We start from the raw sequence: 13581 nt of genomic DNA, 5'->3' as shown, positions 1-13581 counted from the left end.
TACCCAAACATCAAACATATTTGTTCAATCGAGGTAAGGAGGATGTCCTTATCTCTTGATTGAACAGATATGTTTGCACTTCAATCATGAACTTGTGTTCTGAGATGGGCAGCAATAAAAAAGTTTTCTTGACACTGTGCTACTCTGTTCTAAATCTGTTCTTTATTAATACATCTGGATGAAAAGTTTCAATAAATGATTTCACATTCCAGCTTTTTAATTTCATAATGAAAACTTATTATCCATGATATCTTATGAGAATTGTATTTTACTATTATAATTGTTATTTTTATTATTGGCGTATGACTGAACCTGCAACCCTGCACAAGATAATTGTTGATGATGTATATGAACAGCCCATGCCAACAATGCAAGAAGACAGGAAGCACTAAACAAAATAAAATAAAATCGTAATAACTTAAATTTTAATGAGCATAAATGAACTTGACAAAGGTATAAAACTGAAAGGAAAGATGAGATCTAATGAGAGAAAATGAGTCATCTAACAATGACTCTGCCTTAAACACGACCTGTGTCACCCTATCTGCCATCTGCTTTACATGCGATAGGCAGGTGGATCATTAACAAACTCAAACAATCTACAGTGTTAAATGTATTAAAAAAATACAAGTAATCAGTGTTTTCACTAAGGATGTTGTTCATTTTTTAATCACCTTTCTTCCAGATTTCATTCAGGGCAGGGTTGGACAATATCACTATGTTGTATATTGGAGGCTGATAAAAGAATTTGTTCACCAGTACAGGTTTTGCTGTATTGTTTTCTCCATGGCAATGTTATTGGTTGTAAGCAATATTGCCAATCAATGAGCAGCCCTGTGATTTGCAGGACTGGATGAAGTACAACCTCATGAATTCAATGTGAAGGCAGTAGGAGAAGTCTTTATAGTTCAGACTAAATTGATCTCAGGACAGACATTGAAGTCAGTGTTATACCTAAAACTGTGACCTTTCAGATTATATAATGCTACAGGGTCCAAAAGATAGAAGGCTGATATATTAAATGATTATTACCAGGTGAGGTATTAACACTTAACTGACAGACCTATACACTAATGAACACCAATTTCTGTTATTAGAACATTTTTTGAGCCACTTTAAATAGGGGTAACTATATTTTATTTAGCCACATTTCTTTAAAATATTAAAATAAAGCTACTAGCACATTAAAGGTAACCTGTGAGGTGTTTTTTTTTTTTTTTTTTACCACTAGTGGTTATGGAGCAATGTTTTTTGTTTTGTTTTGTTTTTTAATCAGAGGGGTCTGTTTTGTTTGTATTTGATGCCATACATGAGGACGCACATGAACACAGGTGACACAACACACATTCCTGTCGACAATAACACACTATTTGCAAAAAATCATGACAACGCACCAAAAAAAGGCAGGAAAGAAGTTCACACCCACCTTAGCCAAATACATTTAAACTCAGTTTTGTACAATTCCTGACATTTAATCTCGATAAAAATGACCTGTCTCAGGTAGATTAGGATCACTACTTCATTTGAAGAATGTTGCATATTAGAATATTTATAGACAGAACGATTTATTTCAGGTTTTATTGCTTTCATCACATTCTCAATGAATCAGAAGTTTACATAGACTGTATTAATATTTGGTAGCATGACCTATATATTGTTCAGTTTGACTCAGATGTCTCAGGCAGCCTTCCAGAAGCTTCTGACAATAAGTTGTTGGAATTGTTGCCCTGGTGTCACTCATCCACATAATTTTCCTTCCTTCCTGAGGGGTATGACACCTGCATGGTCCCAGGGTGTTTACACCTGTGTATGTTTGTACAGAGGAACGTGGTACCCTCAGGTGTTTGGAAATTGCTCCCAATGATAAACCAGACAAGCAAAGAGGCAATGATTTTGAAGGTAGACCTTAAACACTTCCACAGGTAAACTTCCATTTAACTCAGATGATGTCAATTAGCCCATCGAAGCTTCTAAAGCCACGAGATCATTGGCTGAAATTTTCCAAGCAGTTTCAAAGCACAGTCAGCTCAGTGTACGTAAACTTCTGACCCACTGGAATTGTGATACGCCGAATTAAAAGTGAAACAATCTGTCTGTAACCAATTGGTGGTAAAATTACTTGTGTCATGCACAAAATAGATGACCTTACTGAATTGCCAGTTTGATAACATGAAATTTGTGGAGTGGTTAAAAAAGTTTTAGAAGACTGCCAAGTAGTTTTATGTAAACATCTGGCTTCAACTGTACATGCAAACATCAATGTTAACAAGGCAGATTTGAAATTATATAAGAAAAAAATCTGCATCATAAATAAAGGAAAAGTATCAGTGTGTTTGTTAAGCCTCAAGAATGCACACAAATTGAACTACCAGAACTGAACTTGTTTACAAGGCATTTGTCCAAAAGTAAACACTTGCTTAATAAAAACTTAAATACATTAATTCGTCATTAGTTAAGTATAATAATAATACAAATTAGTTTAGAATGGAAGGAACGCTGGAATTTAACAAAATATAAAGTTGAAATTTGCAGTTAATTAGGCTAATCCCACTGAAATGAAACTCATAAATATGGCAGTGGCATATGCTGGATTCATTGACTAGTGCTTTCCAGAGCTGTTGTAAAATTGAAAGGATTTGATTTGACTTATCAGAGGTTATGAAAGCTATGAGGGATGAAACATGTTAGGGGTGAACAGGGCCTTAGTTGTAATCCATTAATTTGCATGTTCTAGGATATACAACAGGAAATAGTGAGGTATCTGAGGAGCTGAAATATTCTTTTCTCAACAACTGTCCTTTAGAAACGATGGCCAGTAACTTCATGGATTGTTTGACTGGTCACCAAGATTTGTTCCAGTGTGCCCCGTGACCACTGTTTATATACATTAGTTAACAACATACTAGGATAATGAGTTTGAGTTTGTTTGCTAGGTGTGTTTGTTTCATTTGTAGTTTTGGTTTTATTTATTTATTTATTTGTTTTGTTTTGTTGGTTTTTTTTTGGCATTTGTGCCTTTATTTGATAGTAGTACAAGGTACGGTATAGAAATGACAGGGAACGATGGGAGAAAGAGAAATGGGGATGCAACAAAGGATTTCACCCCTTAACCGTAAGATCATCAGGACACCTTTTAATATTTGTTTTAATGTGGTAACACAGGATACTGTATTACCTCAATTGTATCAGGATCATGAATAACACAGGATGTGCAGTTGATTGTATCAAGCCTACATCCTTGATTGCAATCATGCTCTACCTGCAGTGTCATGTTGACATGCATGAAACTTGGCATCATATTAAAATGCAAACTGTCCAACTCTCAAACAAAGTCATGAGAACTGGTTTGTGTTAACCGTGCGTTTAAACCCATTTAACACACAAAAACCATTTTAGAAACAGAGGAAACTTAAAATGTAAAGCAGTTATATAGCTTAAGAGTTAATCAATTGCTCAAGCTGCTGAGTTGATCTTTTACATTCCATCTTGCACATTCAGCTTTACAAAAATAATAACAATAACTTGAAAATACATAAGAAGTTATTCTGCATGTTCTCGAATTCAGTGGCAGCTCCTCCAAGTGTAAATAGCACCACTCCCAGAGGACAGCTGCGTAATGAGTAAAGTGTACAGTCATCGCAGTGTGACAGCATGTGTCTGTGTTGATTCAGGGAGGACAGTGCTGACGCCAAATTACCTCAAAACAGATCTGATTAGAGGCAGGAACATTCATAACTTTGTAATATGTGTTGACATAATACTGTTTAACAGCTAACTCTTCATCAGTTCCAATAAAAACTGACTGAAATTACACTCCATTCTGAACAACCAAAAGAAGAGTATAAATACATGAATTTGCTGCAGTTAGCAATTTTTTTTACATTCATTGATATTTATGAATACTTCTTTTTTCAAATGTGTGCAGGTTTTATAATGTTTCTAACATTTACTACTGGCCAAATTATACTCAAGAGTTGCACTCAAAATTAGAACTTTAGTTAGGATCATACTAATGTGCTTATTTAACCAGAGGACCAGATCAGTGTGCTGGAGAGGGAAACATGTGATAGAGATTGAGGAGTTTCTCTGAGGAGATTCTCTATTAAATCCAATGTTAAATTTAGGTTTCATGTCTCTTCTAACCAACAAGATTTTTTATTTTCATTTTTATTTTTCGCCCTTCATTGCACTTTTCTGGAACTCCCTCAAACAAGCATTTCGTAGAAACAAAATACCCACTGTTTTGTTTTTATAAGGACAACCTTTATTTTCAAGTTAAAAAGTAACTAAACTAAAACATATTCCATGTCTTCCAACCATAGATACATTTAATTGTGCCAAGGCTCAGCCAGAACAAGCTTTTGTGTTTGCTTTGTGTCGGAGCCAGGCTTTCTGTTTGCATGAAAATATGTAAAGACAACATTGACTGTGCTGTTAACAACACACAAACGTCAAAGTAGACATGCTTTGTGGGAAGGTTTGGATGAAAAATACCCCATTTGTTATGCAGCTGATTCTAATGCTAAAGTAAGTATTATGACTTAATCTGACAATTCTTTTTATCATCAAATCAATGTGTTGATTATTTTCTAATGTAAAGTATTAAGTAACTCATGTTGTCTATATAAAATATCACATGACTGTAAAAAAAAAAAATGCCTGTAAATTTCATAGTAAAGTCCATGCCTCAAATATATGAAGATATCTTGTTTTGCTCAATCAACAGTTCAAAGAGATTCAGTTTATTGTCATAGAAGAGAAAGAAAACCAGCAAATGGTCACTATGAGAGGATATAGACATTGGATTTTCAACATTTCTGCTTCAAACATTCCTTGACAATTAATTGATTATTGGCTGATTATTAATCAGGATCCGTAAGGTTGCTAGTAACTAAATGTATCTGTACCACTTTCTAATAAGGCACCATTTATAAATGATTGGTATGCTGTAATTAATGGTTTATACATCATTTGGTAATACTTTATAGATCACTTATAATCCATTCATAAGAATAGCTTTTGGGTTGCAAAAAGATCCACCTCCAGCGTGGCACTTGTCTTTTTACCTCATTAATTCATTAGGGAGACCTCTCCATCAGGCTTTTTGACAGCCTATACTCTCTGGAAAAGAGCTGCAGGACATCTGGATTAAAATCCATTTATAAACAGCTTATTAACATGTACAGCTTCGGACTTCATGCACATGATTTATTCATATTTATAAATGCAGGTCAATCACCTCTGGTAATGCAGAAGACAGAAAATTGGACTTTTTTACTGATCAAGTAGTACAGACAAGTTGAACCAAATGGGACAGGTCAGCCTGGGTCATCTAGGACTTCCAAAGCCAAAATCAAATCAACTTAAAAACTCAGTCAGTGACAGCGCCTCCAGCCAGTGGAACTCTTTACCAACACATATAAACAAATCAGAAGCAAATACGTAGTTTAAAAAATCACTCAAACAGAAATTGATGAAAGAAACCACTCTACAGGAGTGATACCACCTGCCAGGATGTTTGTTTGTTTCAACCTTTCTAAAATCTTTTTTAATCTTACCATGACATTTACTGTATTGACTCTCTATATTTGTTCTATTTCACATTTGCACACATGTCAACTGCAAGTTGAACTCTGCGTATAAGATAAGAAATGCGTACACCATAATAAGTCTACAGTTTATAAATAGATTTTGGTCCAATGTCCGGCAGCTCTTTTCCAGTGGGTTGACTTTTTCCCTACAATGAATCAAAGAGCTCACAGTGTCAATGTGTCATGCTGGAGGATGATTTTCCACAACCTGGTAACACAGATGTTGTTCCTATTAATGCCTTGGTGAATTATTTATCAAATAAAGCAATTCATTACAGCTCATAAACTCTTTATTTTCTTAATTTATCAGAAAGTGGAACTAAGTTAACAAATAAGTCTAGCAGCGTAAGAAGCAGAGTACTTGCCTCTGACATATAATGGAGTAGAAGTATAAAATAACCGAAAATGTAAATACTCAAGTAAAGCACATGTACCTAAAAATGGCTCTCACGCACAGTGCTTAAATAAATGCATTGTGTTACTTTCCACCACTTCTAATTAGTCCCTGAAGCTTCACCATCACTACAGTTGGGTTACTGTGAACCCTGTGAGCACTGAACTCAGGCTGCACTCCCAGCTCTGGATTAGGGCTGGGAAAGACAGGGCAACTGTTGCCTACACGTCCCATCGTCCCCTCAGGCACACCAATACATCCATGGGCACACCCCATTGGCTCCAACACCCTGTCATTCCGCCTGCACCCTGCAGGGGGCGGCAGGTCCTTTTCAAACTGAGGCGGCCGGTCACAACAGGAAGTGCGTACAATGCTGACGCATGCGCAGTCAGTGACTCATGTCAAATGGAGGCTGTTTGAAACGTTGTATGCTGTGATGAAAGAAACACAATTGTACTAGTATAAATATTTACCAGCTAGTTACGTTTGCACAGAGCGGTCACTATGGGTGAGTGGACAAGAGGTTTGTTAATATGACAGCTTGGCAGTGATCCTCCGAAAACAGCGAGGTTTGCAGCTGCTCGATTAATTGTTCGATTGAAAGTGGATCAAAATAGATGCAAACATGTCCAAGTGTATTTACTCCAGTGCCATGTTGAGGTGGCGACGTATTTAACTTGGCTGTTTCCATTATTATGCTACTTTATACTTAGTATTATTCTGCTACATTTATTTGACAGCTTTAGCAACGACTATTAATACACGATATTACTATTACTTTGGGTACTGGTAATGTAGTACATGTTAAAAAAGAAAAGTAAAGTAGATGTTAAAATTTCTATTCAAAGTACATTTTTAAATGCAGTGCAGGGTATTTCTACACTGTTGTATCAGTACTTCTACGACGTACATTACGTACATTTAAATAATAAACTGGCAACTAAGTATAAATCCTGACTTCCTGGGAATAATATAAATCCAAAGGTATAAGGACCAGACAGGATGTCTGGTTTTTCTAGTTCAGTCAATGAAATACCTGTCAAATCTATGTCGTGTCATTTTTCCCCGAATCCTGCACATCTAGCACTTCCATAAAGCAGTCCTGCTCACTGATATTAGTTACCTTAGTAGAAGCAAAATCTCTATTTGCTGATAATCTCTATTACTTTATGGTATAATCATATTCCCCAACCCTAATTCATATCATTGTTTTTTTCCTTCCAGACTGTGTTGATGGTGCAGAGGAGGTGGAGAACGAGCGCTCGACATCTCCAACTGGAATACAGTCCCCTGTAATGGACCGTAACCCATCACCACCCCCAGAAACAGCTGATGGAGAGGAGGATGAAGATTTGGACGCTATTGGAGACACTGTGTACAGCAAGCACTGGCTTTTCAGCACCCTGACTCGTCTCATCCATGTAAGCAGGCTGTTGTTGCTATTGTCAAATATGACACATTTTGTGAAACACCTGAAAATGAAATTGGGATTTCATGGAGTAATTCATGAGTTCAAGTGGAAAATAGCGACTAATTCGTAACAGGAACAACACTGTTGTCACCAGTGTCACTACCTGATCTTTCTAGCATCACTACAGTATTGTTAACTAACCAGGTAATGGCGACATGATTGAAGTTGCATTTATTTTCTAGAACTATTGAACATTGAACTGATCAGCCAATTTAAAGACTACAAATCGAATCAGTTGCAATGAGAAATCTGTCAATAACAGTTGTTATTCAACTGACAGGCCCATCCCCACTATACTACTCACTGGTGCACACTGTCCGTTATAGATGAGGTGTCTTAATGTTCATAAAATGGTCATGTCTTGTAGATGGTCACAGAGCATTCAGAGAAGGGCTCTGAGGGTCAAATGCAGCTCCCTGAAGATGATGAGGAAGATCTGTGTAGAGTCTGGGATATGGCAATGGACAAGGTAGAGTTCTTTATCTTCGTCCCGTAGGCTTCACATTCTTTGGTCACACAGGATTTTCCTCTCCTGGGGAATTTAGCCACAAGTGATGTAATATGCCGCTTCATGAAATATTACCAATGAATTAAAAACATTAACACTAAACACTAAATATGAGATAATTATGAAAAAAAGAGTGTTTTGGTGAAATGCACAAACGATCTAAGTGCTACAGGTACTCCTAACTAAAAAGTTGGTTTAACTATATGATAATGTTGGAAGATGTAGTTTGTCATAATGTTAACCCATATTGCATTATAATGACAGGTGGTCCTGTTCTTTAACCTACCCTCATTCATATAAATGGAATGCACAGTGAACCATCATAATGACTTTTTTTTTTTAACCAACTCTGTATAGGATGTGGCTGGTTTTCTGCAGGAATTCAAAGCTACTGATATTCTTCTAGGGGTGATAGCCAAATCTCATTGTCCACGTCTCACAGTGAGTGAAATCCTTTCTTTTATATGCATTCTGTCTCAGTGTGTGTGTGTGTGTGTGTGTGTGTGTGTATATATATATATATATATATATATATATATATATATATATATATATATATATATATATAGAATTCCAGTGTCAGGTCATAAAGTTTTCTGGTGCTTCTCTAGGAAATTTGTGTGGGAATCCTTGGGAACATTGCTTGTTTTCCTGACACTTGTCTGACTCTCAGCCAAAATGAAGACTTAGGGTGAGTAGAATTGTCCTGAAATAGATTTTGCACACTGCTGCGATTCATTCAACTTATTGTAACTCCGCGTGTGTCCACAGTTCTGTGCTGTTGCTTCTTCTCGGAGATACAGATCCTCCGACGCTTCTGGAAACGAGCAGGTGACATTTACATTTTCTGTAGACATGTGAGACAGAGACACTGAGAGAGAAGTATTTACCTTTTCTGATGATGTTTGCAGATTGCTGCTGACCTGTGTCTCTCAGAAAGATGTTTGTTCCCTGTGGCTTCAGCGAATACGACAGCAGACGTCTGTGCGCTCCAGCCTGTGTTTCATCATGTGCAGTTCTACCAATAGTACTTTGCTTTTATTCATTTCTTTCTGTATAAAGAGCTGTTGAAGTTTTACCTTTGTACAACAAATGATTATCTTTTTGAAATACCAAGATGAATTACTTATGTTAGCTTAGAGTCCCTGTAAGCTGTTTATCTGAACTATTTGTAACCTTTTGCCTGCTTTCTAAAACGGTTATCCTAAGTAGATACTGTGTGCGTTTTTACAGCGGACCTGCTTGAGAAAGTCGGCGAGCTGGTTGACAAACTGTTTGACCTTGACGAAGAGCTGATGAAGAGCTGGATCACGTCTCATCCAAGTGAGGAGGAGGAGGATGATGGTGAAAGCCGTCTGGATGTGGCCTCATGCCTTCTTGAGGCAGCCAAGCAGCTTAGGTGGGAATCTGAACTTTTAATTCAGGAGAATGTTAGTTGTATTTTCATGCTTATTTTTATTTTCAGTGGGAATAATAATGTTGATGCAATGCTCTGGTAGTTTGTTTTTTAGTGAAGTTCATTATTTGTCTGATACAGCAGAATTTATACTTAATACATGATGTTGATGTGACCCTCAGCATTTAACAGTATTATTGTTTTCACAGACCGGAGAGTCCGAATGGCTTAGAGGTTTACCTTCATGCCCTTCAACTCCTCACCACCATAGATGAGGGCATTCGGGTTTTTGGTACGACTGATCATCATGTTCAGCTGCTGGTTTCCCATCTCAGAAGTTAAATGTGTTCACTGGAGTTGTTGACTCATTAACTAAACTCTTAACAGATGAGACACTGTTTTACTGTTTTACTTCTGTCTTCAGCTGCCCCTGATGGACCTGGCAAAGCAATGTGGGACTTGGTTTGTGAGGTGGTATGTGAGGACCTTTGTCAGCCAAATGATCTTCCAGTTGTCCTGCAAGAGCAGAAGAGCATTTTGGTTCAGGCGTTTTCTGTGCTTCAGGCTCTTTATAGTTGCCAGGAGCAGTGGCCCAGCAAAAGTGACGCAAGTAAGTTTTTTTAACAGCTCCACTGTTCTTTCTAAATAACGCCAGTTGTTTCCTTGTTTGAAGTGGTTACTTGGTCAACAAAAAACATCCAAATGTCCAGAACAGTTACAGTTTGGTCCTCCTCTCATTGTTGACTTTGAGCAAAACACTAATGAACACGAGTATGTCCTTTAGTTTTTTAGTTTTGTATAAAAAAAGAATACAATGGAAATATAACAAGAATATCTCAGACTCACTATTGACAAATACCCACAGTAAAAAGGTGCAGTTCAGTTTTAATGTGCTTACTTTTAATCAGTTATTAATCAAGTTATTATGTTTTTGTGCAAATATCTCCCGTCTTTTCTAGGTCTGCCCCTTCTGGCGACCATTTTGCGGGTGCTGCAGTACCACAGTGAGTGCAAAGACGATGGTACCAGCAAAGAAGGCGCAAAAGATGAACATCTCCAGACCCTGGCAGAGATCACAGCTGAGTTTCTAGCTGACATCTGCAATCAAATTTCCAAGGTAATGCCACCAAAGGAGCACTCTGCTCACTTTCCTGTTGGATCACATCATGTACTCAGATTCTTAAATGCAACAGTTTAAAGTTGGGCTATTTGACATGGGGTTTTGTGAGGTACTTATCTATTGTCAATGTATTACCTGCAGTAGATTCAGATCAGTGTGCTGTGATGTGCTGCTGTGGACAGGTTTTAAAATGTGTTTAAGCCACTTTTAAAAATGCCCACAGAAAAAAGCTAATATCAGGTTAAGTGCATGCTTTATCGAATATATTCACTGCTTTGTCATCAAACAGCCCTTTTCTTTGGAACTAAAGTTTTTGATCCATTGAACTCGTCCGCTTGTGTGTAGGAATACGATAGTTCAACATTTAAAATGTAGTTCCAAATGAAAGAGCTGTTTGACAGAAACATACAGCAGTGACAATATTCAAAATATAGTGCACACTTCAACTGATATCAGCTTTTTTATGTGGATATTTTTCTGCTGCCCCCATCCACAGCAGCACATCACTCAGCTTCTAAGCCGGTGCTCCTGGCTGCTTCTCCAAACTTAGAGCGCGCTGATCCAGATCTATTGCAGATAACACACTGACTATAGATAAGTACTTCACACAACCCCACGTCAAATAACCCAAACTATCACTTTAAGGATTGTGAAAAATATGAACAAGAATTTTCTGTTCTGTATTAAAGGCCATTGGTGTGTCCATCCTGTTTTTTCTTTCTTTTCTTTCTTCATAGGACACTGTGGCAGATTTGGTGAAGAAAGGTGTCCTGACAGAGAAGACTTGTCTCACAGCCGCGGACAGTTTACTTCCCAACTTTAAGACTTCTGTAAGTGTTTTCTCTAAATGGTTTAAGTAGATTAAAACATGCATTACATTCACTCATGGAGTAAATAGAATGAAAGATATATCATTTTAGTGTAGGCATGAGGAGTGAGGCTTTACTTTTCCCTGCATGTACTGTAATCATCTGCACTTACTGAACAACGCACAGATGTTTCACAGACTACAGGGTTGTCAAGAAGGTACAAAATAATCAAACTCCACTTGTAACAGGTTGAGTGGTTGAGGAATATTAAAGTGATGGTTCAAGTTATTTGACGTGGGGTTGTGTGAGGTACTTACACATAGTCAGCATATTACCTGTAGTAGATTTGGATCAGTGCGCTGTCAGTTTGACAAGAGCACTAGCACAGAAGCTGAGTGATGTACTGTACTTCTGTGGAAGGGGGCAGCAGAAAAAATGTGTTTTAGCCCCTTAAAGACTGCCCACTGTTGAACTGCCATATTCTTACACACTTGTACTTTGCTCTTTTTGACTCAAACAGCGGATCTGTGGTGTAATACAATGAGCGCTGCAGGTGTGCTTGTGCTTGTAATACGGTAGTTCAACTGTGAAGAAAATGTAGTTCCAAAGGAAAGGGCTGATAAAGCAGTGAAAATATTCTAAATAAAGTGTAAACTTCAAGTTGTTTTGGCTTTTTTCGATGGACACCCCATGTCAAATAACCCGAACTATCACTTTAATATCCTTTCTGCTTTTCATTGTGAAATCAAAGTTCGTTGTAGAATCATTCGTAGTTTCAATGTCAGCCATCTTAAACTCCTTATCTAGTTTAAATAACAGATTATTAATTTTTGGGAATATATATTCTTGCTTCTGCTAAAAGGAATAATTGAGAAAAGAATTGGTAAGTTGTCAAAAAATTGTATGACTGTAATATCTTCAAGATTTAAGTCTCGGACATTTGTTGGTTAGAGTGTCTCAAATTTAGCTCCTTCTCTCAGTTTCAAGTAGTTCTGAGTGGAATAACTTTGGGTTTCTTCACTGTTGGTGAAACAAAATAAGCTATTTTAAAATATCATTGTAGACTCCGGTAACTTGTGATGGACAACTGTCTTTTTTTGGCTGCTTTTGACATTGAATTTTCTTTTTTAGGTTTCTTGTCCACATATTTAGCAGCTTAATGGTCACGTGTTCAGACCACTGCTTGTAATTCCATTGTTTCACATAAAGGATTATTTTTAGAGCTTGTGTCAAGTTAGGACATGTGATGGACTGCTACTATACGCCACCAGCTTCTGTGGAAAATAAACATCATGTTTCCACCCCACCCCTCTTCCTCTTGTGCAGTTTCAGCACCTGCAGTTTATGTTGGCAGAGACTGATCCCCAGTTGGCAGACGTGGTGAGAAAACAGTTTCCTGACTGAGACGCACAGCAGATCAGTGTTCAGCACTCATCCCGACTCCCACCATTGCTTTTTATAGTGGACTTTATTTCCTCTCCAAAGATCCCGCTTCAAGTCAGACTATTTGCATTTCCACTGGAAAGACTCAGATGTCACACAATCACTATTATGAGCCACTCTTAGACTAAATCTGTAAAATCTGTAAAAGTACAGTTGTGCTTCTGTTTAAGGTTTTTAATTGTTTTGAGAATGCTATTTTTGTATAAATTAAATACTGTCTTTTTATTGAAAACAATTTGTGCTTGTAATTTTTTACTCAGACATTATTATCATGGCTGGATGCACAGGCCTAAGCCAAGCCTTCTTTATTTCAAAATATAAATAAGACACTGATACAATGAAGATCTTACTGTAGTGTTGTATATTTGACAATTAAATGTGAGTATATACTCCCTTTGATGATTAACATTATTTTGAGCTCTACTTTGTTCTGTCATCTATTTGCCACATGTAGGCAAATGTCTCTGTGACACGTTTCCAGAAATTTAACATCGCAACTCACAAGAGCCATTTTTTTTTACCAAAAATTAAAGTTATAACCATGTTTATTTTTTAAACCTCCAACACAAAGTATATATAGTTATTATTAATCCCTTGATTTTTTTTTTTTTATTTGATGAAAATATAGAATAAAGTACATTTCTATATAAAATGAAATGCATTGAGTGTGTATTGAGTCACCTTGCCAAGCATATGAGTAATGGTGCTAATGCTGATGACAACATCAAGTGTTTACCAGAGGGTGACAGTCACTCGCTAAGGACAATAAAATTAGATGAAAGGCTTGAGCCTGGCAACAATGAACTAATTTGGTTTCCAAATGCACCATTTCACCCACTCATGGAGAAG

At 37.1% G+C, this 13581-nt stretch overlaps 1 protein-coding gene across 2 annotated transcripts; it reads left to right on the top strand.

The window, feature by feature from the left end:
* The first annotated feature begins 6353 nt into the window (after window positions 1–6353).
* On the top strand, window positions 6354–12964 carry saal1 (serum amyloid A-like 1). 2 transcript variants are annotated; one of them, XM_071497014.1, is made up of 13 exons: window positions 6354–6493; window positions 7210–7406; window positions 7824–7925; window positions 8322–8405; window positions 8576–8655; window positions 8736–8795; window positions 8876–8991; window positions 9198–9363; window positions 9570–9652; window positions 9785–9970; window positions 10320–10477; window positions 11218–11310; window positions 12616–12964. In XM_071497014.1, exons 1-13 carry the CDS (start codon window positions 6490–6492, stop codon window positions 12691–12693), a joined length of 1407 nt encoding a protein of 468 aa, XP_071353115.1. In that variant the 5' UTR covers window positions 6354–6489; the 3' UTR covers window positions 12694–12964. The 2 variants fall into 2 exon arrangements, with proteins under 2 accessions (XP_071353115.1, XP_071353123.1); XM_071497022.1 differs by lacking the exon at window positions 12616–12964 and having other exon boundaries at window positions 10977–11265.
* Window positions 12965–13581: the final 617 nt, after the last annotated feature.

This window comes from Trachinotus anak, unplaced genomic scaffold, assembly GCF_046630095.1.
Source record: "Trachinotus anak isolate AG129_WGS33_773 ecotype Australia unplaced genomic scaffold, CSIRO_AGI_Tana_v1 ptg000002l, whole genome shotgun sequence".
Taxonomy (NCBI): Eukaryota; Metazoa; Chordata; class Actinopteri; order Carangiformes; family Carangidae; genus Trachinotus; species Trachinotus anak.
The sequence above is the reverse complement of the archived record's forward strand: the minus strand, read 5'-3'. Positions and strand labels throughout refer to the sequence as shown.